Raw genomic sequence first — 27,746 nt, forward strand, 5'->3', positions numbered from 1 at the left:
CTGATACAAATAACGCAACCGACACTCTATGCTCCACTCTTACATCCTGCTTAGACAGTTTATGCCCTCTGACATCTGGACCTGCCCGGCCCACACAATCTGCCCCTTGGCTCTCTGAGGTTCTCTGTGAGCATCACTCACTTAGGGCTGCAGAGAGGAAGCGGCCCTAATCAAAAGATCCTGCTGACCTCTGTCTCTTCTTGCCTCCTTCGGCATGGATGTCTCTTCTGTTAAGACCCAATACTATCACTCAAAAATCAACAGCTCACCTGACCCTCGCACTTTCTTTAAGACCTTCTCTATTCTTCTTTGTCCGCCTGCCCCCCCAACATTCATCTGACTTGAGCTGATGATTTTGCTTCATTCTTTGTGAAGAAAACGAAAACTATCAGCAGTCAGTTCTCCGAAACGCCGCTTCTTGCACATGTTCAAACCTCTGAGGAATGCTTGCTTTTCCAAGGCGTTTCCAAGGTCTTTGCTGCCAACCAGCTGACTACCTGCCCGCTAGATTCCATACCCACCCATCTTCTTCAGGCCATCTCTCCATTGGATATCCCTGCTCTCACCCACATTATCAAGTCATCTCTTTACACTGGTACCTTCCCTGCAGCATTTAAAGAGGCCTGGATAACCCCGCTGCTGAAGAAACCCACACTCAATCCTGCTATGCTAGAGAACTACAGACCCGTTTCTTCTCTTCCCTTCATTGCCAAGACTCTTGAATGTGTGGTGTTTGACCAGCTCTCCTCTTTCTTCACATAAAATAACTTCCAGGATAGCAATCAGTCTGGTTTCAAAAGCGGTCACTTCATGCTGCTCTCAATCATTGAAGCCCTAAGACAGGCAAGAGCAGCCTCCAAATCTTCTGTGCTGAACTTACTGGATCTATCTGCCACTTTTGACACTGTCAATCCCCACATCCCCCTATCAACCTTATGGCTATGAGTTTCTCCGACACAGCGCTTCTATGGTTCAAGTCGTACCTCTCAGGTAGGTCATTTAGGGTATCCTGGAGAGGTGACATCTCCAAACCCCAAGTCTCGATACAGGGGTGCCTCAAGGCTCTGTGCTTGGACCACTGCTCTTTTCGATATACATGACATCCCTGGGTTCTGTCATTCGAAAAACTGGCTTTTCCTACCACAGCTATGCGGACGACACTCAACTCCACTTGCCGTTCTACCCTGATGATACCACGGTCTCTGCCCGCATCTCAACATGCCTGAGGGAAATCTCACTCTGGATGAAGGATTACCATCTCCAGCGTAACCTTGAAAAGACAGAACTGCTTGTCATATCATCTGAACTGTTTCGGGTGCGCCTACGGTAACACGTAATACACATAGCTCGGTTCCGGCAACTGAGTTAAGGCGGCCGAATAACTGGGTGACTGTCAGGCGATGCCCATCTAAGACCCCCCTAGTAATTTCTAACAGATTCGACATTCTAAGCAATACACCGGCTGAGACATCTGTTAAAGGTGCCCTGGTTATTGGAGACTCGATACTCAGGAATGTGAACATTGAGGCACCAGCCACCATAGTTGACTGTATACCGGGAGCCAGATCATCAGATATTAGATCCAAACTTAAAGTGCTGGCTAATGCTAAGCGTAAGTTTTCTAAAATTGTTATTCATGCCGGCGCAAATGACACCAGACTCCGCCAGTCGGAGATCACCAAAGATACTATTAAAGAGGTGTGTGAAATTGCAAAAACAATGTCAGATAATGTTATATGCTCTGGTCCCCTCCCTGCCTACCGGGGTGATGAAACTTATAGCAGATTAGTCTCTCTTCACCACTGGATGTCAAAATGGTGCCCTCAGCATAACGTAGGGTTTATAGATAATTGGGAGCATTTCAGGGGGAGACCTGGCCTGCTAAAGAGAGATGGCCTTCATCCGTCATCGGAAGGAAATGCTATACTTTCTAGAAATCTGACCAATACTCTTACATCTAATACAGTCTGACTACCCAGGGCCCAGGTCAGGAAACAGATAGATCGACTTACCCGTCCATCTATTAGCTGCCCTGACTTGTCAAGATCACATATATCCCAGCACTTAGAGTCTATCTTACCAAAGTATCAACACATTTCAACTGTGTCCGTTCCTCGAACAAACAAATACAGAGCACCGTTTACCTTGTCTCGTACAAATCTTACTAACATAAAATTAGGAAACAATACATTTACAGATGAACCTCGAATGTTAAAATTTGGCCTTCTTAACATTACATCGTTAACCAATAAAGACCCAATGTCAATGAAATAATTACTGACCAAAACTTAGATGCACTCTCTTTAACAGAAACCTGGCTTTAAGCAGACGATTATGTTAGTTTAAACGAATCCACCCCGGAAGACTACTTTTATAAACACGAACCTCGATTAAAGGGGAGAGGGGGTGGTGTAGCTACAATATACAACAACATTTTTAAAGTAAACCATAAATCCGAACTAAAATTTAATTAATTTGAAATAATGCTGTTAAATATGGAAATAACTGATCGTAACCATAAACAGCTTTCATTTGTCCTTGCTACAATCTATAGACCTCCGGGCCATCATGCAGATTTTCTTAATGAAATATCAAATTTCCTGTCTGACCTTGTAGTCACTGTAGATAAAGCTCTTATCGTTGGTGACTTTAATATACACGTTGATAACCCAACAGATACATTAGGATTAGCGTTTATGGATATTCTAAATTCTCTCGATATTAGACAAAACGTGACAGCATGCCCGTAGACACACATTAGACTTAATTCTGTCACTCTGACTCAATATTAATGACATCGAGATATCACCTCAGAGCGATGCAGTTTCAGACCATTGCCTTGTCTCATACACGGTACTTCTTGATAGGATCACTCGATCCACAATATGCTACCGACTAGCCAGAACAATAATTTCCACCACTAAAGATAACTTTATTAGCACTCTTCCAGACCTGTCCCAAATGAAACATGTAGCAGATAACCCTGAAGATCTAGATATTGTAATAGAAAACCTGAACAGTACTTGTTCTAACACATTGGATGCCGTAGCTCCCATTCGAAAAAAGAGAATCAAAGAAAAAACACCAGCTCCATGGTATGACCATCATACCGCAGCCCTTAAAAAGGCAGCTAGAAAAATGGAAAGAAATTATAGAAGCACAAAGTTAAAGGTATGGCGTGCAGAATGGAAAGAGAGTGTTAAACACTACAGACAGGCTATAAAAATCGCCAGATCTACGTATCTCAGCAATCTTATTAAAGAAAATCATAATAACCCTCGTTTCCTCTTTAGCAAAGTTGCGAAACTGACTAGAAATAAAGAACAAACAGAACCCACTAATAAACTCCCACACAATAGTAACGCCTTCATGACCTTCTTTACTAAGAAAATTATGATTATTAGGGAAAACATTGTAGGTACCCAAGCAGCCACCACTCTACCCAATAAAATATTTAATGCTAGCTTACCATACGAACATCTTGAGTCATTTAAACCTACTACCATAGAGGAGCTATCTAAATTAGTAACGTCATCCAAATCTGTTTCTCTCTCCCTGTCTCGTCCTCGATCCCGAGGACAATGAGACAAACAGATCGAGTTCCGGTAAATGTGAAAGTCGGCACACCTCTGATTTACTGGCTGTTCTTCAACGTGATGTCCAGCCGATGCCTGACCAATGACCACCGGCAGAACCCGCTTAAGATCCGCTTAAACTCCTTATCCGTTTCAATGTATATAAATCTATATATATCTCCCAAGGGTTTTTTCCTCCTAGGACTTTTTTTACTTCCCCGGCTAATAATCCTGGGTTTTTTTCTCCTAGGGGGTTTTTCAACCCGGGGAGGCAGCCCTCTTGGGCTTAACTTCTATACGTCACATTAGTAATACGTTCGCTTATAATGTTGATTTAAAGCCGCAGCAAATTTAGCTGCTTGTGCTATTGTGTATTATGTTGTGTTATCTGTCGATTTTCTGTGCTTTTCACTGCATCTATTATGTAAAGCTGCTTTGATACAATTACCAAATTGTGAAAAGCGCTATATAAATAAAATTGAATTGAATTGAACTAAAGATCAAGCACAACTTTTCCAATCAGCTAGGTTCCTCGAGCATCACGCCTTCCAGGACAGCAAAAAACCTGGGAGTGGTCAATGATGATCTGCTTAGCTTCTCGGAGCATGTTGCCAGATTCATCGTGTCGCTCTTGTAGATTAATCCTCTACAATATTAGGAAAATTTGACCCTTCCCAAATGAGCATGCTACGCAGGTCCTAGTCCAAGCTCTTGTCCTGTCCAGGCTGGCCTACTGCAATTCGCTACTAGCTGGACTTCCAGCCTGCACAACCAAATCCCTACAGATGATTCAGAATGCAGCGACAAGAGTAGTCTTCAATGAGCCAAAGAGGGCCCACCTCACTCCACTCTTTGTCAAGTTAAACTGGCTTCCTATTGCAGCTTGCATCAAATTTAAAGCTCTGCTCTTGGCCATTAAAACCACCACTGGGTCAGCCTTACCTTCACCTGCTTATACAGCCTAACGTACCCTCTCGATCCCTGCGCTCTGTCACCGAGCGACAGCTTGTGGTGCCATCTCAAAAAGGGAAAAAAACATTATTGTGTACCTTCTCTGGAGCTGTTCCACAACTGTGGAATGATCTGCCGGTCGTGACATGATCTGCTGACTCTGTAGCTGTCTTTAAGAATCGGCTAAAAATCCATCTCTTCCGCCATTACCTCACTTCCTCATATAGGACTTACTATCTTTCTCCTATCTATTTTTCCTTTCTCTTTATCTGTACATTCTTAAAATACTAACCAACCCTTGGCTATGTATACTGTGTTGGACTTGAGACTATTTCCAATGCACTGATGTATTGCTGTTCTTGTGTTGCAATAATTGCTTCTATTGTTTACCTCATTTGTAAGTCGCTTTGGACAAAACGTATGCTAAATGACTAAATGTAAATGTACAGCTGCTTGCACTTAAACAGCACAAGAAAAGCTAAAATGATATATATAAGTTATACTACATATTAACTTACTTTTATTTTGCACTACATACTTTGATTTATTTAGGGCTGAAATGATTCATCGAGTTACTCGATTAACTTGATTCAAAAAATTCCTTGAGGCAAAAATTCTCCCTCAAAGCCTCGTTAAATTCCTTTGACGCGCACTACACGTGCCCAGATCTGATTCACACGGACCGTTGTTTGATCAGCAAGCACATCATAGCGCATGATACATTTTGAATTTAGTTGGCGCGATGGCAGAGTAAAGATGTCCATAAACGGCAGAGAGAGAATGTCTAAAGTTTGGGATCATTACATTCTTATCATTACATTACATTCAACATCTGAACCGAAAACATCCACTGCTGTTTCACCAAGCGTCGCTGAATCAAGGTAACGTAGCTTTGCTGATTGTAATCCCATACTGTATTTGTAGCGATGTCGTTATGCGGTTTGACTAGATATGATGTTTAGCGTTGATGTTTTTAAGTAGTAAACGTATTCACGTTTAATTGCAAGAGAGTATAGCTTAAAAAAGTACCCCTTCACCGACACGCATGCACCCTCGTCTCTCTCACGCGAGTCAGACCGATCGCGCAATGCATCACAATGCTTAAACTTTTATGTAGCCACGCAACAATAATTTCAGCATGCATTCACTGTATACAGCGCTTTGATGTTGTGATTTTTCGAACGGATTCTTAAACTAAAATGCACCGCAATGCAAGTTATGCAAACCAAATGCAGCGTTCTATTGAAAATGAATGTATGTATTTCTGCCGTACCAAAATGCAATGAAGCAACTGAACGTCTGACTGGGATTTCACTCTTCCTCACGCACAACATGCGTACACACACACAAACACAGGTGCAAGTGCGCGCTCACACACAGGTTGTTACCATAGCAAATAGGCTCACCCCAGAAATTATATATTATTTGTCAGTAGCCTAATGGTAAATGCTGCAGGTGTATAAATGTACATAAACCAGATATTTACTTTGATGTCAGGGCTAGATTACAGCATGAAACCTGTTGTGCATATTAATAAATTAAAGTGCTTAATTTTTGGCACTGGCACTTATAAACACTAAATGGGTAAAAATTGAAATAAATAGGCTTATTTTTTGGAGCCAAATGTCAATTTTTTAGAAATAAAAGCCAAATGCTTGAACATTTTACAGCCACGTCATTTTCTTTATGCATTATTTGTTTTGGTTGTTTAAAAACATACACAAAAATTGTATCCGATTACTCGATTAATCGATCGATTCAGTGCTAGATTAATCAATTACAAAAAGAATCGATAGCTGCAGCCCTAGTTTTATTTACTTTTAATTTTGCACTATATACCTGGTTTTATTTTTACTTTAATTTGCAAAATTTTTACGCAGCCCAGCTGCAAATTCTTTGGCAAATGTACAGTTTTTGTCATGCCAATAAAGCAAGCTTAAATTGAAATTGCGAGAGAGAGAAAGAGAGAGAGAGAGATGGGGGTGTGGCAAGAGTGTCTGGTTGTTACATTTTTTCAGCACGTTGAGAAATTCTCTGCATTCAATCAGCATAGAGAACAGAACAGAACCTCTATTGTGTGTCATAATCATCTGTGCAGGCCATCAGAGCTCTGTGTATTGTTTCAGAAAACAACTCAAAGCACTATGGGAACTGACTGCCTTATTGTTCACCAGCTCTAAAGTAAACAGAACTGAAAGGAGAACCAGTGCAGATTTTCACTTTTGTTACATTAAGGAAAATGTCAATTGGAGGAATATTTAATCTAAACATGTAAATTCTGTCAGTATCCGCTTGTTAAGTATGACATCATATGGCACCGCTTCCGGTCCAAGCGCTCGATCAGATGCTTAAGCAAACAACAAAAAATACCAATATTCACCAACACTGCATTAAAACTAAGGGGGGAAAAAAATCACATTGCTAACCTCTATCTCTATACTAAATTTCCAGATGACCAGACAGTGGAAGTGAGCGTGGAGAACACAGGGTACTAAATGCAGAGTTTAGAAAAGCTTAGCTAAAATGTGTGAAATGAGTAAACATTAAAAATGAGTAAACAGAGACTATGGCTGTTGAGATTGTAATCTCACTTGAAATGAGCAGAGGCTTGGACCCAGAAATGATACTCCTTACATTAAAGCAACACCAAAGAGCTTTTGCTCTTTGCTCCCCCTACAGGTTAGAAGCGTAATTGTCCATTACCCACTGTCATAAATACTGAGGCATAGCTGGCTCTGACTGGATTGTAGGTCTGCCGTAAAGCAAGTTTTTTGTAGTATTCACTCGGACTACAGGACCGCTACCCGACGGTTGGAAACTTCTTTAGTGCGGTTTTGGCCGATAGAGGGCTGCAAAGCGAATGTGAAAGTGCTGTTCACCCTGTTTAGAGTGGATGAACGACTGAAACAGTTTTGGAAGCGTTATTTTAAGGTAAAAAAAACTCTTTGGTGTTGCTTTAAGACTTAGCAAGTGGATTACCCTCTCGTTTTAAACCTTCATGATGTGATGTCTGCAGAATGTTTTTAATGAATTTATTGTCCATTTGACAATCACTTTAATCACAAGCTCAATCTCTCTGGAATAATGTTCACCAGGATCGTATAGGAACATAATTACATGCACTCCTGCTCTTACACATGACTGTGACGTTTCTTACCTACTGGCTGCCTCTTCTGGCTGAAGACATGGATGTCCATGGGTGAAAAAATGTTGGTGTGAATTTCTCGGCTGTTTTCTCCCATGTGTTTGTGACAAGAGTGTATGGAGTGCGTGTTCCAGTCTGTCCAGAAAAGTGTGTCCTCATACAGCGTCAGTGCAAACGGATGAGGTAAAGATCCTTTCACCACAACCTCCCTGTAAACACCAAACGAACCACATGTGAGAGCCGGACAAGGAGTCTGATCTAGGGCTGCACGATATATCGAAAATGTATCGCCATCGCGATAACTGTGTATGCGATATGCATATTGCAGGGAGCTGCGATAACTTGCATTTATTTTACGTGTCTATCATTTGTCTGTTGCATGCTTAGATCGTCCAAATTACACCGATCAGAAGGTGGTTCCCACACACTTACTTTACTTGGGCGGATCTCTCAAGTATATTAACAACTGCCCACGTATATTTAACATTAAATTTTGTCTTTTTCTGTCCTTGATAATAACATTATGCGTGCGAGCACGTCGTGTCTTTTCTGATGAGTTCGCTGTGCGTTCGCGTGCTTTCTGTTTTTCGATGAATTAGGTGTGACGCAAAGCTCAGTGTCACATTGTATCCTTCCATGTTCCTGAACTTGATCATAGTTGTATCCATTAGAGGTCTTCACGGAAGGACACGAGTCTATATTTTGAAAGGTCAGTCAGGTCCGAGTCGGTCCCATTTTAATTACTTCAGGTACCGGGTCTGTTTAAACCCAAGTCGATCAGAGACGGCCGTGAAGAGTCAGTCAGCGCTAACGCACTATAGACGGGTTGCACGGCGACGTCACTAACTGGTTGCGCGCGCAACCGAGAGGCAGAAAGAAGAGAAGTGCATTGTGTTGTATGCTAGAAGCGGTGTCTGTAAGTCAAAATGCCAAGGAATTGTTGCGTGGAAAATAGTACCAACAGAGTCAGTGCTGGGTGGCTGATGTTAACATACCAGTAGATGCGATTATTACGTTACTAGCATTATAATTATAACATTATTATTCATACATGTATCACAGTAACACTGCAAAAATAAAGAGAGAAAAACAGATCCAACTAAAATCAAGTCTTATTTATATACAAACAATAAAGAACGCTTCAATAATTAAGGTTGTTGCAGTAGCGGATCAGCTCACCAATCGGGCTTTCTGCCTCCTGGATGCGCGCGCACCCTGCAATGTTTGTAAACTTGCAACCCCTCTATAGCGCATGTGCAGTCTCAAGCGTACCTCCGGTTTCTATGGCGATGAAAACTGACTCTTGTTTATATAAAGTCGCCCGCGCTGCACTTTCTTTCTCCCATGTTTATAGTATTGTTATCAATGAACCGTCTTTTTATATCTAAAACGTTTGCTACAAAGATGGTAGCAAATAACCAATGTTAATGCCAAGCCCATTGTACTGAACGAGCAGCTCAAACTGTCAAACAATCATTATGTAAGCTGAATCTACATTCTTTATATAGAGTATACTTTTGAATCTAAAATAATGACGGATTAAGCGCTTTTAATCTGCAACAGAGGAATAGAAAGAGAGGCACTTACTGCTTCTACACAAACCAATCAACTTTATAATCTTTAGACCTATTTACAATCCACAGACCTGCATTGTCTATCATTAATATACTATACATTTTATTGTATAAAATTAGTCTTTCTACACCTCTCACAATGTTAATAAATCCCTTTAAAGGGGGTCATATTCACAAGTTCATTCAGCTTTGTTCATGTCAAAGAGAAAGGAAAGAGAGTTTGGAGTGGTTGGATTTATGAAATTAATATAAATATTCAATAAATCAATCAAAGTAACTTACTGCGTTATGGTCACACATTACTAGTTTTTTGTCACATGAATAGCATAGTTTAATTACATCTTTAGAATATGCATTACCTCTTTCTTTCATTACATATCTAAATGCTAAAATAAAAGCAAATAAAAATATAATCTCTCTAAGTAATACATATCGCAAGACATATCGCCATCGCACCCACCAACAGAACTATCGCATATCGCATATTTTCTCATTATCGTGCAGCCCTAGTCTGATCTCACCCAAGCATCTTGTGAGAGCATCTCTTACCTTCCAGAACCGTCCAGGTTGGAGCGGTGAATAAAGTTAAACTTTGCATCGGCCCAGTAGAGTTTCTTCTGACCATAATCGAGCGTGAGTCCATTGGGCCAGTAAATCTCAGAGTCAATGATAACAGATCGATGCATCCCATCCATCCCGGCACGCTCGATCTTAGGAATTTCACCCCAGTCCGTCCAAAACATGTACCTACCAGAGAGAAGAGACGTTACACAGTGACTTCAGAGGATGCTGAATGTCCTGCCTGAACGATCCAGCAGAAACAGATTGTGACTATTGCTTGGCACATGTGCTCTTAAATAACTTAAATAAATGTTAAAGGGATAGTTCACCCGAAAATGAAAATTCTGTCATCAGTTTTTGAGCACCATTGATTTTATAGTAGAATTTTTTCATACAACGAAAGTCAGTAGTGCTACGGTCTCCTGCTTTATTACAAATATCTTACTTTGCGATTAATCGGCACCGATAGTTAATTGGTGGAACAATCGGCTATCGGCAAAAATCTATACCGATTTTTCCATGCCCTTTTTCCGAGTGTGTCCGTTGCTTCATATCATTAGGAGTTATTTTGATTAGATAATCATTAAGTGCTAAAACAGAAGCAAATAAAGTAAAAGACTACACATACATGGCTCCAGACTGCGAGTAAAATGTCAAATTTTGCAAGTATTTTTCCTGCCTATGCGACTACTATTTATTAAATGTCGCACTTGCGAGACTGCGAAATTTAAATATAATTATATTAATATAATGCGAATCAATCAACTCTCCCTTGTTGCTGCCCCTCCCCTGCCTTTCTATAATATCTCAGGTGCATATCACCACCTTCTGACAGTACATTCACACAGGGCAAAAGCATAATGCTTGATGGAAGGCTGGTCTGAAGCGTAGCCAGCAATTTACTCCTGGTACTTAAATCAGTCTCTTTTGTCCACTTTCGACCACTTCCATCCTGTTTCCTTTAGGGGATGGTCTGTGGAGACTGGGCGAGTCCCTCTGCTGTCATTTAAACGCGAGCAGGAGTAATGATGGGTTTAAATTGCCGCAAACTAATATTATGTTAGAGTCCGCTGCTTGTGTTGTAAGTAAACATGCTGCAGTGTTTTGTACTTGAATATGTTAGAGTTTTCTCTGATATTTCAGCGGAATTTATTAAATAAGCTTGCACAACTTCCACATGCTCGCAAAATGGATCTAATGAAAAATGTGTAGATCAGATGCTTTACATTTATCAATGAAAGCCTAAAGATAGCACTGTACACTGTGCGTTCACGCTAGAAGGTAAAAACGATGTGGTTGAAAGTGGACGAGCTCAAAACATTTTGAACATTGTTTACACTTGTTTTTAGCGGTGTCCACTTATGATCCGATCTTAAAGGGAAACTTCACCCATTTGCATTAAGCTTTGTACCGTTAGAACCCCAGTCATGTTTTTAAATGGTCGTGCACCATTCCCTCAGTTTCCCCTGAGAGGGGAGAAATACTGATTTCAGTGAGGCACTTCCTTCTTTCAATGATGTAAAAATCGTCATTTTGCGTCATTGAAAGAAGGAAATCCTGTATCTCTATTGAGTGTGAAAGACTACAGACACTCATTCCTCATTTTTCCAAGGTGGGGGCTATGGGTGGGACCCACTCACACTTCAGACCAATTACAGATCAGTGGGTGGGACTTACGAAAATATACGAACACAGACGGAAAAAAAACGATCAGCCGCCATCTTTATGCTAAGCTACGCTAAACAGAAGTTGTGGAGCGTTTAATTGGTTGTAGTGTTTTTTATTTTGTTGTAGTGTTTTTTATTTTGTTGTAGTGTTTTTTATTTTGTTGTAGTGTTTTTTTTTTAACTTGCTGTTGTGTTTTTTATTTTGTTATGGTTTTTTATTTTGTTGTAGTGTTTTTTAATTTGTAGTTGTGTTTTTAATTTGTTGTAGTGTTTTTAATTTGTAGTTGTGTTTTTTAATTTGCTGTAGTGTTTTTTTAACCTGCTGTTGTGTTTTTTATTTTGTTATGGTTTTTTATTTTGTTGTAGTGTTTTTTTAATTTGTTGTTGTTTTTTAATTTGCTGTAGTGTTTTTTAATTTGTTGTGGTGTTTTTTAATTTGTTGTGGTGTTTTTTAACTTGCTGTAGTGTTTTTTAACTTGCTGTTGTGTTTTTTATTTTGTTATGGTTTTTTATTTTGTTGTAGTGTTTTTTAATTTGTAGTTGTGTTTTTAATTTGTTGTAGTGTTTTTAATTTGTAGTTGTGTTTTTTAATTTGCTGTAGTGTTTTTTTAACTTGCTGTTGTGTTTTTTATTTTGTTATGGTTTTTTATTTTGTTGTAGTGTTTTTTAATTTGTAGTTGTGTTTTTAATTTGTTGTAGTGTTTTTAATTTGTAGTTGTGTTTTTTAATTTGCTGTAGTGTTTTTTTAACTTGCTGTTGTGTTTTTTTTGTATTTGTTTTTTATTTTGTTGTAGTGTTTTTTAATTTGCTGTAGTGGTTTTTAATTTGCTGTAGTGTTTTTTTAATTTGTTGTTGTTTTTTAATTTGCTGTAGTGTTTTTTAATTTGTTGTGGTGTTTTTTAATTTGTTGTGGTGTTTTTTAATTTGTTGTAGTGTTTTTTTAATTTGTTGTTGTTTTTTAATTTGTTGTTGTGGTTTAGTAATTTGTTGTTGTGGTTTGCACTTCAGGGCCACCGTATGTTTATTTCACGGACGTGTTTCGGTTTACGAGCAGACGCGCTGCGGAGTATATAAGCTTGGACGGACTTGCGCCGTTTGCTTTCGGTTTAACATTTCTGGATCAGATAAGGATATGAATATTTGTTTTGTGAATGTTTCTGGTCGCGTGCTTATTTCAAAGACGTGTTTCGGTTTACGAGCACAAGCTCCAAGAGCTGAGGCAGCGCGTCTGTGGAGATATTATGCAGGGGACGCGTTTGTGTGAAGGATGCATGGATAAACGGACATCTGACTAAAGTGAGTGTTTCTATTTTCTTTGTTATACTAACGTGGCATTTATGTACACAATAGCATATCTGAGCGGTGTTTTATATGTCTACATTGTGAGAGCAGTGAGGCCAATAATAACACAAATGTAATTACAGTAAACAAGAGACAAAAAGAAAATTGGTAAAACTAAATAAACATTTTAAATGCATACCCTTTTTTTAAGTACTTGGAAAGACATTTGTACTGCGGATCTGAAACCGCACGTTACTGTTTGAATAAGACTTTGCTACACACCAGGCCAGAGTGTTATTGTGTGTAACACAATGTAACATCACGTTTAAAAGTAAATCATGATTGGTGTCTGTCAGACACAGTGGTGGTGGCTATTTTCTTTGTTTTACTAACGTGGCATTTATACATAATAGCATGTCTGAGCCATGTTCCGATTAATGGGAGTGGCTTGCAGAGCTGTGCATTGTGGTGCATAGTGGCAGTTGTAGTTTTTCATACAAATGTGCTCTAAAGTCCCATTTTGTCTTTTCTCGGTCAAATAGGCACAAAATTCTACATTTATGTTACATTTTGACTACAAATATGACTCACTTTCCATAAAGATTAATGATTCTATCGGTGAAATGGCCCTTTAATACCAAGTGTAAACACCCCCTGATGCCAGGAAAAGTGTTTGAGGAGTGGCTGTCAAAGGGAAAGAGACTAAGAAGGCAAAATTCCAAGTCCTGTCCAAATGATATATATTCAGAGTGTATTTTGTAGTGATTACAGCACAAGAATGTGATTTCTTTTCTCAAGTCTGTGTTAAAGTAGCTTTTACATCAAAGAAAGAAAAAAGTTCATTGTAAGTAAAAAAAATAATTTGAATATAAGGAAGAAAATTATCTGTATTTGTAATAAATGTATTAATCCATTAAACATGTTTGGACTTAGTTTTAGTGTTTCTTTTTTGTTTTTACACCACCAAGTGACTGGTGCCACCAAATTGAGGCCCAGCGCCATCAGCTGTACAACTTGGTGGCGTCTCAGTGGCACCCCTCTTAAATATTAGTCTGGAGCTCTGACATATAATAAAAATTTATGTAAATTCAATTTTACCAGTGGGAGTATTTCACAGAATTGTTTACTTTAATTTTTATACATTTTTTTCATTAAGCACATTCTCATGGTTCAGTACTGTTGTTTTATTATTTTTGTAATACATTTCAGCACTGTTTCACTTTCAGTGTTATGTTTTTTTATCCAGTATCCATTTAAAACGGTCCATTAATCGGTTATCTGCAATTAGAGACCAACTTAGATATTGGTATCGTAAAATCCATTGGGGACCTCCACTATCAACCTACCAGCGGTGTCCAGCCAAATGACCATTGAAACTGAAACTGAGAAAGCTGTACAGTTTAAAAACAAAAGTGACCCAAGGCAAATGTTTGGAGGGACATCTAACAGGAACACCTAAAGCCTGTCATGTGTGTTTAACTAAGACTGCTGTGGTCGTAGACATCGTCTTCCGCTGAAGCAGATTATGATAGAGGGAGCCCATCCCTGAAGACAGGTCCAGGCAGACACAACTAACGTGTATGTCCGTGGAGAAGTTGACTCATCTCACACACATGTAAACAGGGGCGGGATTTCACACGAATGCGTTTCACTTTGGTGTGAATGTGTGAGATTTGGTGTTTGGACAGCTGCACCTTGAGGGCAGAGTGATGAGTTTCATGTGAGCCCGAATATCTGAGATGTTAACAAAACAAAACCATCCATGCAGCCGCTTTCATGGGGAAATTAAAGGTCCCATTCTTTATGTGTTTTTGAAGCTTTGATTGTGTTTACAGTGCGCAATATAACATGTGTTCATGTTTCACGTAGGGGTGTGACAGTTATTATATATAACTGTGAGACCGACGTTATAGTTGAACACCGTCATTAGACCGCTATAACCGCTAAAACTGTGTTTTTAAAATATATTTTTTATTATATCATAGAGAATGTTTAAATATATTGATTAAAAACAATTGTTAACAGTCTGTTTTTATTAATGGTCTACGTCGTTTCCAACTGTATTTGATTCTTTGGAAAACAGCATAAGTGAGATGTGCAGATGACTCATGAACATGCAGTATATATCAGGTTAATATATCTGAACAATATATTTTGTTGGGATGATGCGCGGGCATTTTTGGTTTATTATAAGCTCAAAAATGCACATGACGCGATATTCGTTTATGCTGCTGAATGATCTCCGTTTCAACACAGTAAGTGATGAGCTAACTTACCCGATATCTGCTTCAGTCCAGTTTGTTGACATTTCTAGTCGTGAATGTTGTAAATCCCTCATTTTAAAGAGTTGAACCAACTTCATGTTGCCATGACACACGCCGACACGCGTCCTCACTACGGCACGTGCGTCATTGTTTATGGGTCTCATTTATCATTTCCTGATAACTGCTTCAATCTAGTTTGCGACATTTCTCATGATGAATGTTAATATGCATGTTATCTCTCGTTTTAAGGATCTGAACCATAACTTTGTTGTGATGACTCGCACGTCCTCACTATGACACGCCCATTACGCCATTGTTTTGGCTTCTTGTTCACACAAAGGGTTTTCCGTGTATCTGACTGGGTCCTCTTTCCGGCATCGATCCCCAAAAGATATATGGGACGTGTTTGTGTTCACACAGACGCTTGTCTGGCAATTTTACGGGTATTTTCTGGGACCAAAGGTCTGTGAATGGGGTTTTGTAGGAATGTACCAGGAATGGGTGATTATCATGAAATTAGACTTGAGGTGTCATGAAACATTTTGACAAAAAAAAGTAAATGCAAAAGTTAGAGCATCAAAATAAGAAGCATACAGTTACAAACCAATCATACAAACCAATTTTGTGGATAATAGCGGAGATATGAATTTGAGGTTGAAACTCCTCAGGGAACGTTTTCTCTTTATTGACGAGATGACTCAACAATATTTATTGACATTTACTGGATATCGCCATTAATTGTGCAATTGTAGACAAATAAAAAATATGATTAAAGACTGTGGTATTATTTTCATAAATCAGTATACAGCAACAGTGGTGCAGTGATACTTATGTAGTGCGGTCTGAACCGCGGGGGTTACCGGGGTATTTTATCACTGCTTAGAACGCGTTTCAACCAATCAGAATGAAAAACCAAAACGGGCCGTTTTATAAAACTATATTTTGGCAGCAATTTTGGAGTTGGGTAAACGTGTGACTGGAATTAAAATAGGCGTTTTTCCAGATATTACTCATACAAAATTTACTTTAAGTCTAAATAGAAAAAGTAATGATTTTTTATTTAATAAACATATTTTTGTATTAATGGAGACTATTAATTTAATAACTCAACAGCACTTTAGAAACATATTGTAAGCATATTCATTTAAAACAAATAAAACTCTGTCTGACGGTGGTGACACTAATCTGACGGTGGTGACATTGGCCTCATTATTGCAAAATGTATACCACTCAAGTCAATGGCTTCTTGCTTAAACTTTATGTAAATATTTGGTCCAAAAAATAACAATCCTGAGCACTGTGATGAACAAATATTAAATCATAACTTCCTAAAATACATAAAACCTGACAGAAAAGACAGAAAACCTGACGGTGGTGACATCTGATTGTGGTGACAAAAACCTAATATAGATTTAAAAAATAGATGAGTTGTTCACATTAGCCATCTTGTTTCCCCTATGTTGCTAGCTACTTCAGACCTCTTCTTAAAAATGATACATTTATTTCATAATCTAATCTAATTTTTTTTTACAAAGATGACATGTTATGGTTGTCACAGTAGCAGTGTCCAAAAATATGAACAAGTTTAAGAGAAAATAGCAAACATACAGGAGCTTGAGTGATCTTGAAGCATGCAGAAGAGCTGAAGGTTTGAAAATGGGGTCCTCAGGAATGCAGTTGACCCTGTAGTTGTCTGATTTTATTGCTTTTTAAAAATATCTGACGGTGGTGGCGAATAAGTGGGACACATTTTGAGCAATCACAAAATAATAGTAAATATTGTTCAAAACTCACTGTTTGTAGTTTTTAATACATATTACAATGTACTCTTTAATGTGGTAAATATATTATTCAATTCAATTATTACTTTTGGCTTTTTTAATCAAGTTAAAATGGTTATCTCTTAACCGAGGACAGCTGATTTTGTAGGCAATGGGCAAGCATATAATCATTAAATTAATAAAAAATAAAAATAACCCTATAAAAGAACCTTACATATGTGCAAAGGACCCCCTGATTATAACTTTGATTCTTTTTCTTCATGAAAATGTTATTAATTTCCAACAGAATTAGCCCTTTTCTTAGTGGGACATGTTTTTGCCAAAGTTTCAAGAATCAGTGTAATGTCAAATGCACCTTTATCAGATCACTGTTTCATAGAACTAGTCTTAGTGGCCAGTCACACCAAAAGCGCTTTAAACGCTTGCAAACGCAAGGCTTTTCTTATTGCTAAGCAACCACGGAGTCAGCTGTCTTGTCAATCAAATATTGAAGCGTGAGTGCTCTTTTGCTGTTAACTGTCATATTAGCAGAAACTTTAAAAAGAGGGCGCTTGCTCTGACCTTGTTTGAGGGTGAGAAGTGCACAAACACGCAGGAGAGAGTGAGCGAGTGGTGTCCGGTTCTTCAAAGCAACTGTAAACTTCCCTCACCACAACGTAAGGCCCGCCTCTCCCCTCATTCCATTGGACAATGGAAAGAGGCGAATGACGTCGGGCGCTTCTCCGCTCTCAGCGCTCCTTCAAAAACGCGTGCGCGGCAGGCGGCAAAAAACCGCAAGGCGCTCAGCGCGCATAAACAGCGCGCAAACGCGCCCTGCCCATAGAATATCATTCAAAAAAGGCGCCTGCAACTGCCATAAACGCTTTTGGTGTGACTGGCCCTTTAGAACCTACAAATAAATTAACATATAGGAAAGGCTTTTGGAAAGTAATGCCAAATTATTACAAAATGAAGAGTATTGCAAGAAATTCGAGAAAAAAAGTCTGAAATTCAAAATGATGACTCGATTATTGGTCATAGTAACAAATTTGAATTCATTTAATTCAGAATTAGAGGAGTAAGTATTTAATTTAGTAAATTACTAGCCAAAAGAAATAAAGTGGTGGAAAGAAAATTATTACAAGAAATACATACATGCTGTAGCAACACTAATTTAACACCCAATGAAAGAAGCAGACTAATCGAGATGCAGAACATGTTAATTATAAGAATTAATTATAAGTCAGCTGGCTGACAATACAACTTTGTTTCTTAAAAGTTCCAAATCCCCATAGCATTACATGTTATTAATATTTTTGCAAAAGTCTCTGGACTTCAATTTAACTTAAATAAATGTGAATTATTACCTTTAAAGGGGGGGTTCAATGGTATTTCAAGCATTCTGACTTATTAACACGGTTATAGAGTTGTTTCCTCATGCTAAACATAGGCAAAGTGTCAAAAAAGCATTTAGGCATGTTACAGAGTATTTCTGTGCCGAATGCACTTCGCCAGGGTACGTTTAAGGGGTTTTCTGTACGTATCACTTCTTTATTTGGGCACTTTCCCCCGAAAACCCTGCCCACCCGTCAATCAGCGGGAGACGCTACAACTTGCAAACATCTTATCAGCCTTGTTTAATTTCAAAACTCAACAAAGGCACGAAAGAAGAAGTGTGTTTTTGGATGTAAGGAGAAGAAAGCCAGCCTTATGAAAACAATGGATATAGTTTATTATCCGGGGTAGCAGCGGAGTTTTGCGTGTGTGTTTGATGCGCTGGATTTTCCCAACGGGGTCATGAGTGGCATTCGGTAAGTAAGGCTTGTCTTATGTTGGAAATAGGCGTGTGCATATTATATAAATAACACGAACATTTAGTGAATCATAAGTTATAAGTGTTGTAGAGTGTTGCATGACTCGTACTCGCTCCACACGCGGTAGTAACTCCTCCTTCTTCATTTTTTCGTACGTTATCGGAAAGAATCAGTAAAGCTGATCTTTCTTTTATAAATCTGATTAAACTAAAGACTCTTCGGAGATATAAAGGATGTCATACTACTCCAGGGGTCCCCAACTGGTGGACTCCGGTCCGAATCCGGACCGCGAGATGCGTTCATCCGGACCGCAAAGACTTTTAACATAATAAAATACATATTATATTGGATTTTATAATAACGTTCAATAGCGTTTGCTATTTAGCAAACGCTATTGAACGTTATTATAAAATCCAATTTATATCAGGCACATATATGGTAGGGGTGGAACAATACATGTATTCGTTTCGAACCGAATCGGTACGGGGGTCACGGTTCGGTGCATGAATTTAAACGGAGAATACACGGTATGAAAATAAAAAAAACTTGCGTGCAAAATAATTAATGTAATGCGGAACTACTGCTAGATAGGCGGGTTCTTTATGGACAGCTAATCTGTTGCCCCGCTTTAGCTCTGAAGCTCTGATTGGCGCCAATGCAGCCGAGCTCCGCCTATGTATGCGCTCTATCAGAGCCCGTCTACATTCTCTGGCACTCTGCATTTTTTTGTCACGTCGACGCCGGTCCAGTCAGTGAATGAGCAGCCGACAGCGAGTATGGCAAGTGGTGTTCCACAAGAGCTAGACGTTCCGCCAGCCTCTTTAAGATCGCAAGTTTGGCAAAACTTCAGTTTTCCAGTCAGTTACAATAGTACAGGCGAGAGATTGGTGGAAAAGACCAGGACTTTGCGTCGGCGTTGTTCAGCAGTTGTTAGGTATGTGAGTGGAAATACATCTAATCAGGGCTCTCAAGTCTCACGCATTCACCTTGACAAACACGCATTTCAGTCAGTTCAAACGCCACACTTTCTATTTCTCACGCTGAGAAGTAGGAGATAAATTGTCCTGCTATATACAACAGGCATACGCAGGGCAGTTCTGTCGAGTTCAGCTGCTTTCAGTTTTTTAAGCGTGCTCAACTTTACACAGCGCCATCAGCGTCAGAGTACCGCGAGAAATCTTGCGGAGGAGGCTGATTTCAAATCGCTCTCGCGTTACTCTGACGTCATCCACTTGTCGTTTCTTGCAGCCCCTCGTGAAGTCGTACACACCTATTAATTCATCCTACAAGCCTATTATTTGGTTCTTTAGTACATTAATATGAAATAAGGCCAAAATGTAATTTTAAAATGTATTTAGGTAACACTTGTAATACATTTGAACCTATATTTGTATGAAAGATGAGTACAAGATTACTTAAAGAGGTATACATTTTTGAAATACAAGATAGTATGTTAAATGCATTTCAGTTCATATTCATGACATCTGAAAATAACACTGATAAGGACACCTATGTTTTTAAGATTAGCTTAAGTACAAAAAAAAATGCCTTCTTCATTTTTGTTTTACTTTTCCCTCCATTGTACCGAAAGTGAATCGAACCGTGGCGCCTGAACCGAGGTACGAACCGAACCGGGACTCCTGTGCTATTTGGGTCCTTCATCGACACAGGTTTCGAGTGCGGCGCCAGCGCGAACAGTTACATACAGGTGTGCAGGGAAGAAAGCAGAGAGCCTCATCTGCTCGCGAGTCTGTTGCGGTTGTCAAAAGTGGGGACATTAAACACCATTACGAAACTAAACATAGACACTTTGAAGAAACTTACCCTATGGTCCGAGGTAAGGGTGCAAAAAAATAAATGAACTAATAGCCCAGTATGAGCGACCCACACGGGTCCTCTCTCACTCACTGCAAAAACGAGCTATGACGAGTCATCCATGAGTGTTCACTGAAAATACAGTGAATTTTAGGAAAGCAATAAGAAGCCCTTTACAGATGGGAAAATAAAGGAGTGCGTGGATTCTGCATTTTTGGCTCAACGTGTAGTTGCGAGTCAGCATTCTCAACACTTAACATTATCAAAAGTAAATACATGTCAAGAATGATCAATGAACATTGTTTTTTTTTAACTAGGACTTTTTATGCTTTCGTTTTTAAGTTCAACTTAGTTCAGCCTATTTTATTTATTTTTCATTTGAGCTTATTTACATTTCTATAGACTTGAAGGAACAGTACAAATTAAGAGAGAAATGTTTTCCTGCACTTTTTCATTTTCACAACTCTGGCAGTTTAGTTTTGTCTGTTTGTGTTTCTGACTGATGAGGATATTTTACAAGTGCAACTTGAAGCACAGAAGAGAGTGTTCAACATTACATTTAGTTAAGTACAGACAATAAATAAGAATTAAGGTAACATGTGATATGATTTGATTTGATTAAGCCAGAGAGGTTTGTATTCATTGATTATGATTGTTAATCTCAGTTTAGCAGAAAAGAGCACTTTAGTTTTCCAATTAAGTAGTTATGTGGAAATGAATGTGTGTTTTGAAGATTTACAGATGACTGCATTTTGCACTGTTCCCTTCATATTTTTGTCAGACATTGTTACTGGATAAATTTAGATATTTTGTACCAAGCAACTGAAAGGACATACAGTAACAGAACAACATTAACATGACATCCATTTTGTGAAGGATTATTTATGCTTATACATATGAAGAAACATTTTTCAATATACTTGATAACACTATATTTTGTTTAATAAAACAAATATTTACACTAATTTCTTTAGTCTGGCGAAAGCTGTCAATTTATGTTTTACGTGCAGTACATGTCCGGACCTTGGCTGGTGCGGAGGGTTCATTTACAGGACCTCCACCAATTTTAGTTGAAGACCCCTGTACTACTCTCTAGGTACTCCATATTAACATCAGAAATGCAGAAACAGCATGTGTTACGTGAGCTTTAAAAGACCAATTTATGCAATCATTATATAACATAGGTAAATAAAGAAGTCAAATACTTGGGTATTGTGGTGACTAAAGATAAAAAAAAATATCTGAAAAACAAAACATTTTAGACAATGTTGTTAATTGTAAATCTTATCTGAATAGATGGCTACAAAGAGATATTTCCATCTTTGGTCGAATATTGTTGACTAAAATGGACAGTTTATATAGATTATATCCAGCTTACTCTCTTCCAGTAGCACCCCACATAATAAAAAATATCAACAATTTAAATTTTGATTTCATTTGGCCAAATAAATGTCATTATATATCCAAGCAGGATTTAATTAGAACTTACGAGGATGGTGGTGGTAATGCAATAGATTTTGACTGTATGAATGGTATGTTGACAATTAGATGGCTGAAAAGCTATATACAAAATAAAATTTCACTGTGGTTTTATATTCCTAATTGGATTTTTGAAAAAGTAGCTGGCATTAGTTTATTCTAAAGTGTGATTTTGATTTTAAGAAACTTAAAATTGGAAACTGGAAACTGTATTGGAAGCCAATATTCAACACAATTTCACACCACATAATACGCCTATTTGGAATAATAGGTATATATTAGTAAATAGAAAATCTCTTTATTCCAGAATGGTTTTCTAAAGGTGTCTGGGCAATTGCTCGCTTTATCGATATGAAAGGAAATATTTTACAACATGTTGAATTCTGTAACAAATTTCAAATTAGTTGTACCCAAAAGATGTTTAAACAGATTGTGAAAGTTCTCCCAGTATCATTGGTAGCTATGATTAAGCAGGATACAATCATTCCTACCTTAAGACAACTTTGCATCAATGGTATTAATTTTCATAATTACAATGTAACAACAAGTTTATAAGAAATTGTTTACTTAACTGCCAAACAAGTTCTCTCAATCTTAAAGATTTTGGTAAGGAGACAATAAGAATAATTATATAGCATAGGTAAATAAAGAAGCCATATCACCCTGTAGCCCAAGACAGCTTGCCCACTGAAGCTAAGCAGGGCTGAGCCTGGTCAGTACTTGGATGGGAGACCACCTGGTAGGGCTGAACGATTTAACCTAAAATCAAAACCTTGGTTAATTTAACATTTTACATCGGTTACGATTAATGAGCGATTATTATTATTATTTTTGGCCTCATAGTTCGCTGGCAAGGTTTGCATTTTAAATATGCTCATTTTCTATTGAAAGGGCATTTGTTGTTATCTTTGTGATTTTAAAAGAATTAAGTGAAGAGGAAAGTATTTTGTGTGAAGGTTATTTATTTAACCTTTTGAATAAAACTGTAAACAAAGCACACATTGCTTGAAATGAAAACAGTCACATTTTAGTTTACTGTATACTGCAAGTTTCCTAAAGAAAAAGTAGAAAATCAATAACTAACAATTTTATAACAATGAGTTTATATGGACGCAAACTAATATTATGTCGGAGTGCACTGCTTGTTTAGCAAGTAAACATTCTGCACAGTGTTTTGTACATGAGTATGTAAGAGCTTCTTTGAATTTTCAGCGCAATTGATGAAATAGGATCGCGCAACTTTCACACGCTTTCAAAACGAAACTGCAGAGATCAGCCGCTTAGTTTTATCAATGAAAGGCTAAAAATAGCGCTGTTCACCGAATGTTCACGCCAGAAGTCAAAAAAGACGTAAAACTTGTGTTTAATATCTCAGATTAGATAAATGGGCGGAGAGAAGGCGGTCGCGTGTGGCTGTTCGAACGCATTCAACCACATATGCGTTCCGCAACTCCAAAGAGATCCGATCGAAAGTGGTTTCGACCACCTCTGGATGCGGTTGAAAGTGGTCGAAAGTGGACGAGCTCAAAACGTTTTGAACACCGTTTACACCTGGCATTAACGTCGTCCACTTGTGATCCGATCGACGAAAACACATGTTAATGCCAAGTGTAAACAGCCTCTATCTCTCTCTCATCTCTGCCTTGTCTAATTAAACATGCGCAGGCGCTCCCGCGTCTTCTCGCGGTTCTGAGGCATGTGTTGACTTTTCTCGGGCTGCGTAAACTCATCGGTAGATTCAACTGAGCGCAAGGTGACATAAAACTTTTATGCGTCATGCAAATTTGCGGTAAAAACCCATTCGCGCATTCCGTAGTTTTATCACGCGGCCCGCACATGCGCGACTACTTCGTATTTCTTTGGCACTAAATGATCTGCTCAGTTAACACAGTATTTGAGTTCTCCTCCATGTGTCTCTATGCAACTGACTGGATGGGGCGGAGCCACGTAACCTCACACGCAGTAGTATGTTTTAAAGGGAAAGTATTAACAGGATTAAAAACTGAAATAACCGACATGATAAAATAGGGTCGGTTAACGTTTCTGAATTTCGGTTTCGGTTATTTTTCGATTAATCGTGCAGCCCTAGCACCTGGGAAAACTATACGGTCAAAAAAGCACCGTCCTTCGGATGAGACGTTAAACCGAGGTCCTGACTCTCTCTGGTCATTAAAAATCCCAGGATGTCCTTCGAAAAAGAGTAGGGGTGTGCCCCGGCATCCTGGCCAAACTTGCCCATTGACCTACTTATCATCCCTCATACTAATTGGCTATATCACTCTGTCTCCTCTTCACTAATAAGCTGGTGTGAGGTGGGCGTTCTGGCACAATATGGCTGCCGCCGCATCATCCAGGTGGATGCTGCACATTGGTGGTGGTTGAGGAGATTCCCCCATTCATATGTAAAGCGCTTTGAGTACTGAGAAAAGGGCTATATAAATGTAACAAATTATAAATTATTATTATTAAGAAAGATTAGATGTAAATACTTAAAATTCCGAAAAAAATCAGAAATCACAATGTATGATTTTTAACTTTGAATGATACAGCTGCAAATAACTGAACACCTGAGAAAGTCAATGTTAATATTTGGTACAGTAGCCTTTGTTTGCAATTTGCACTCCTCCACACAGATCTTCTCTAGATCAGTCAGGTTTCCGGCCTGTTGCTGAGAAACAGGGAGTTTGAGCTCCCTTCAAAGATTCAGGAGTTAAAGCAAAAAAAGTTTTTTTGACATTTGGATATAAAGTGTTTCAACCAAAAAAATAACTTGTGACGTAAGCAGGTTTAAGCTCACCACGCCCTTGTTACAATCTTACCACACATCTGGTACGAGTTTAGTTCGTCCCCTCTATCTCCGTTGTAATCTGTCAACTTTTCTTGTATTTTTCAAATATTGTCAGTGGGTGGAGTCAGGCTCTGACCAGAGGTTTAGTTACGTTTTAGTGGTAAATACATCAATGTGGTGCATTATGACAGTAAAAATAAGTCGCTAGATCTATGAGGGATTCAGGGCTCCAGACTAACTTTTTTCACTAGGAGCACAGTGGCCCCCAACTGAAAATTTTAGGGGCGCAACCAGAATTTAGGGGCACACAATGTAAATCAACATGCTAAGTTGCTAACCAAATATTCACATTTCTACTAAATTGCACAGAACATTGTACTTTCTGCATCTATCATTAAAGCATTTACTAGTAAAAGTACAGTTTCAAATTCAGTGGCACATCACAAAAAAAGGTTAATTTACTGGTCGCACATGTGCGACTAGATGTAAAATTCAGTGGCACGCTCTCAAATTTTGGTGTCAAAATGCCACCATTTGGTGGCAGTCTGGAGCCCTGGGATTGTATGTTCTTATTAACAATTTTGTGCTCTATTAGTAAAATCTTTGGTTGCATATATGTATGGTAATAATAGGGCACACAATCCACATACACAACATGATTTTTAAATGATTTAACTAATCTAGGACTGTCACTGACAATTATTTTGCCAATTGATAGTGAAGTAATTTGATATTTTTGGTACTAAAAATAGACTCAAGTGAGCAATAACCTTTAAAATTACATAATAATGATGATTCAATAATAATAATTGTAAAATTTAGCTGCAAGCAGCGATGGCGGGCCCTCGCACGTTTTTTTTTACCGCTACACGGTGCCTCCGAGAAAACGATGCACGGTGGGCATGTGCATCAAGTGGGTAAATATCAGTGGACTATTTCATGTTGCTACTGACCCATTTAGGTACTGTAGGTAAAAGAAACCCCACATTTTAGACAAACAGGGGCGCTAGTTAGCCACTAAATAGACACGCCTTTATCTGACGTTTTTGTCAACACTTAACAGCCGAAAACTCTGATGTGTGTGCCAAATTTAAAGTTCAACTAAGCACGCCAAGAGCCTTAAATATGCCTGAAATTAAAGTAAAGTTTGAAGCGTTGCCATGGCAACAGCGTTCGAGATGTCAAAAATTCCTTCGCAATTTAGCATCTACAATGTCTCAGCATCATGTTGACCACTTTTGGTGTCAATCACATAAACATTCTAGGAGAAGTATTTAAAAGAACATCACATGGAACTTTCAAAAAAATCAACCTTTGTGACTGCAACACTTCCAGGCGCCTGGTGGTGGCGCTATACCCGAGACTCACAATAGGCACATCGATGCGATCAGAATCTTCAGACGAACAAACACCCCGTGTGTCATCATAAAAAGAAATTTTTACCTTAGATATTAGACACTTCCTGTTTCTCTGATTTCGCCATGAATTTGTCGCCTCGCCATGGCAGAACCGTTCAAGATATCAAAAATCCCTTCGCAATTTAGCAAGTACAATGTCTCGACATCATGATCACCACGTTTGGTGTCAATCCCATGAATCCCCTAGAAGGAGTATTCAAAAGTTCACCGTATGCATTTTTGAAACCATCCAAAATGGCCGACTTCCTGTGGGGCGGAGCTAATTGGTTTGATTGTGAAAGTTGTTCGGGTCGATGAGATCTATATACGTACCAACTTTCGTACATGTTTGCACGATTTGTGCACCAATTTTTTTTTGCATTACAGGGGGCGCTACAGAGCCCTACTGCCACACCCGTGTTCCAGCGTTTGCCCAGTCCTAATGGCCGACGACTTTGAGGTCTGTGCCAAATTTCCGGTGTTTTCGAGCATGTTAAGGCACCCAAAGTGCATGCCAAGTGCTTAAATATCCCTGAAAATGAAAGTAAAGTTTGACGTGTTGCCATGGGAGCAGCATTCGAGATATCAAAAATCCCTTCGCAATTTATCATCTACAATGCCTCAGCATCATGTTGACCACTTTTGGTGTCAATTGTATGAAAATCCTAGGAGGAGTATTTAAAAGAACATTGCATGGAACTGTCAAAAATCCACCTTTTGTGACTGCCACACTTCCTGGTGCCTGTTGGTGGCGCTATACCCGAGACTCACAATAGGCACATCGATGCGATCGGAATCCTTGGCCAAACATACACACTGCGTTTCATCCCAATAAGACATTTTTTGCTTTAGATATTAGACACTTCCTGTTTCTCTGAATTTGCCATAAATTTGTCGCCTCGCCATGGCAACACCGTTCGAGATATCAAAAATCCCTTCGCAATTTAGCAAGTCCAATGTCTCAGCACCATGTTCACCACGTTTGGTGTCAATTGTATGAATTCCCTAGGAGAAGTATTTAAAAGTTCATGACTGACACACTTCCTGGCACCTGGTGGTGGCGCTATACCTGAGACTCACAATAGGCACATCGATGCGATCGGAATCTTCAGACGAACAAACGCCCCGCTTGGCATAACAATAAGAATTTTTTTGCCTTAGATATTAGACACTTCCTGTTTCTCTGATTTCGCCACAACTTTGTCGCCTCGCCATGGCAGGACCAATCGAGATATCAAAAATCCCTTAGCAATTTAGCAAGTCCAATGTCTCGACATCATGATCACCACGTTTTGGTGTCATTCGCATGAATCCCCTAGGAGGAGTATTTAAAAGTTCACCGCATGCATTTTTTAAACAATGCAAAATAGCCGACTTCATGTTGGGCGGAGCTTAAATGTTAGAGGGCGAAAGTTGTTCGGGTTGATGAGATCTATAAGCGTACCAATTAGGGATGCACCGAATCCAGGATTCGGTTTCGGATTCGGCCGAATACTGGGCTTTTTGGCGGGGTTCGGGTTCGGCCGAATCCTAGATTTTTTTTCCACCGAACCGAACCCTAGGCTTGCGCTACGCTGGTCGACGTCACGTAGCCGTTGATTACACACATCGGGTGCTGACGTGGAGATGAGCTTTTTCTTTCGGTCAGCTGGACACACCAAAACTTTTAAACACC

General features: G+C 39.0%; 1 protein-coding gene across 2 annotated transcripts in view; it reads right to left on the bottom strand.

Annotated features, from left to right (window-relative positions):
- lrp6 (low density lipoprotein receptor-related protein 6) overlaps nt 1-27,746 on the bottom strand; it is a 174,223-nt gene that overhangs the window by 120,729 nt on the left and 25,748 nt on the right. For both annotated transcript variants that reach the window (XM_073870813.1, XM_073870845.1), the window contains exons 3-4: nt 9,795-9,992; nt 7,684-7,880 (exon numbers count right to left, since the gene is read on the bottom strand). In XM_073870813.1, the coding sequence (XP_073726914.1) occupies nt 7,684-7,880; nt 9,795-9,992 (395 nt within the window). The remainder of the gene's footprint in view (nt 1-7,683; nt 7,881-9,794; nt 9,993-27,746) is intronic.

Source organism: Misgurnus anguillicaudatus, chromosome 1 (assembly GCF_027580225.2).
Source record: "Misgurnus anguillicaudatus chromosome 1, ASM2758022v2, whole genome shotgun sequence".
Lineage (NCBI taxonomy): Eukaryota > Metazoa > Chordata > Actinopteri > Cypriniformes > Cobitidae > Misgurnus > Misgurnus anguillicaudatus.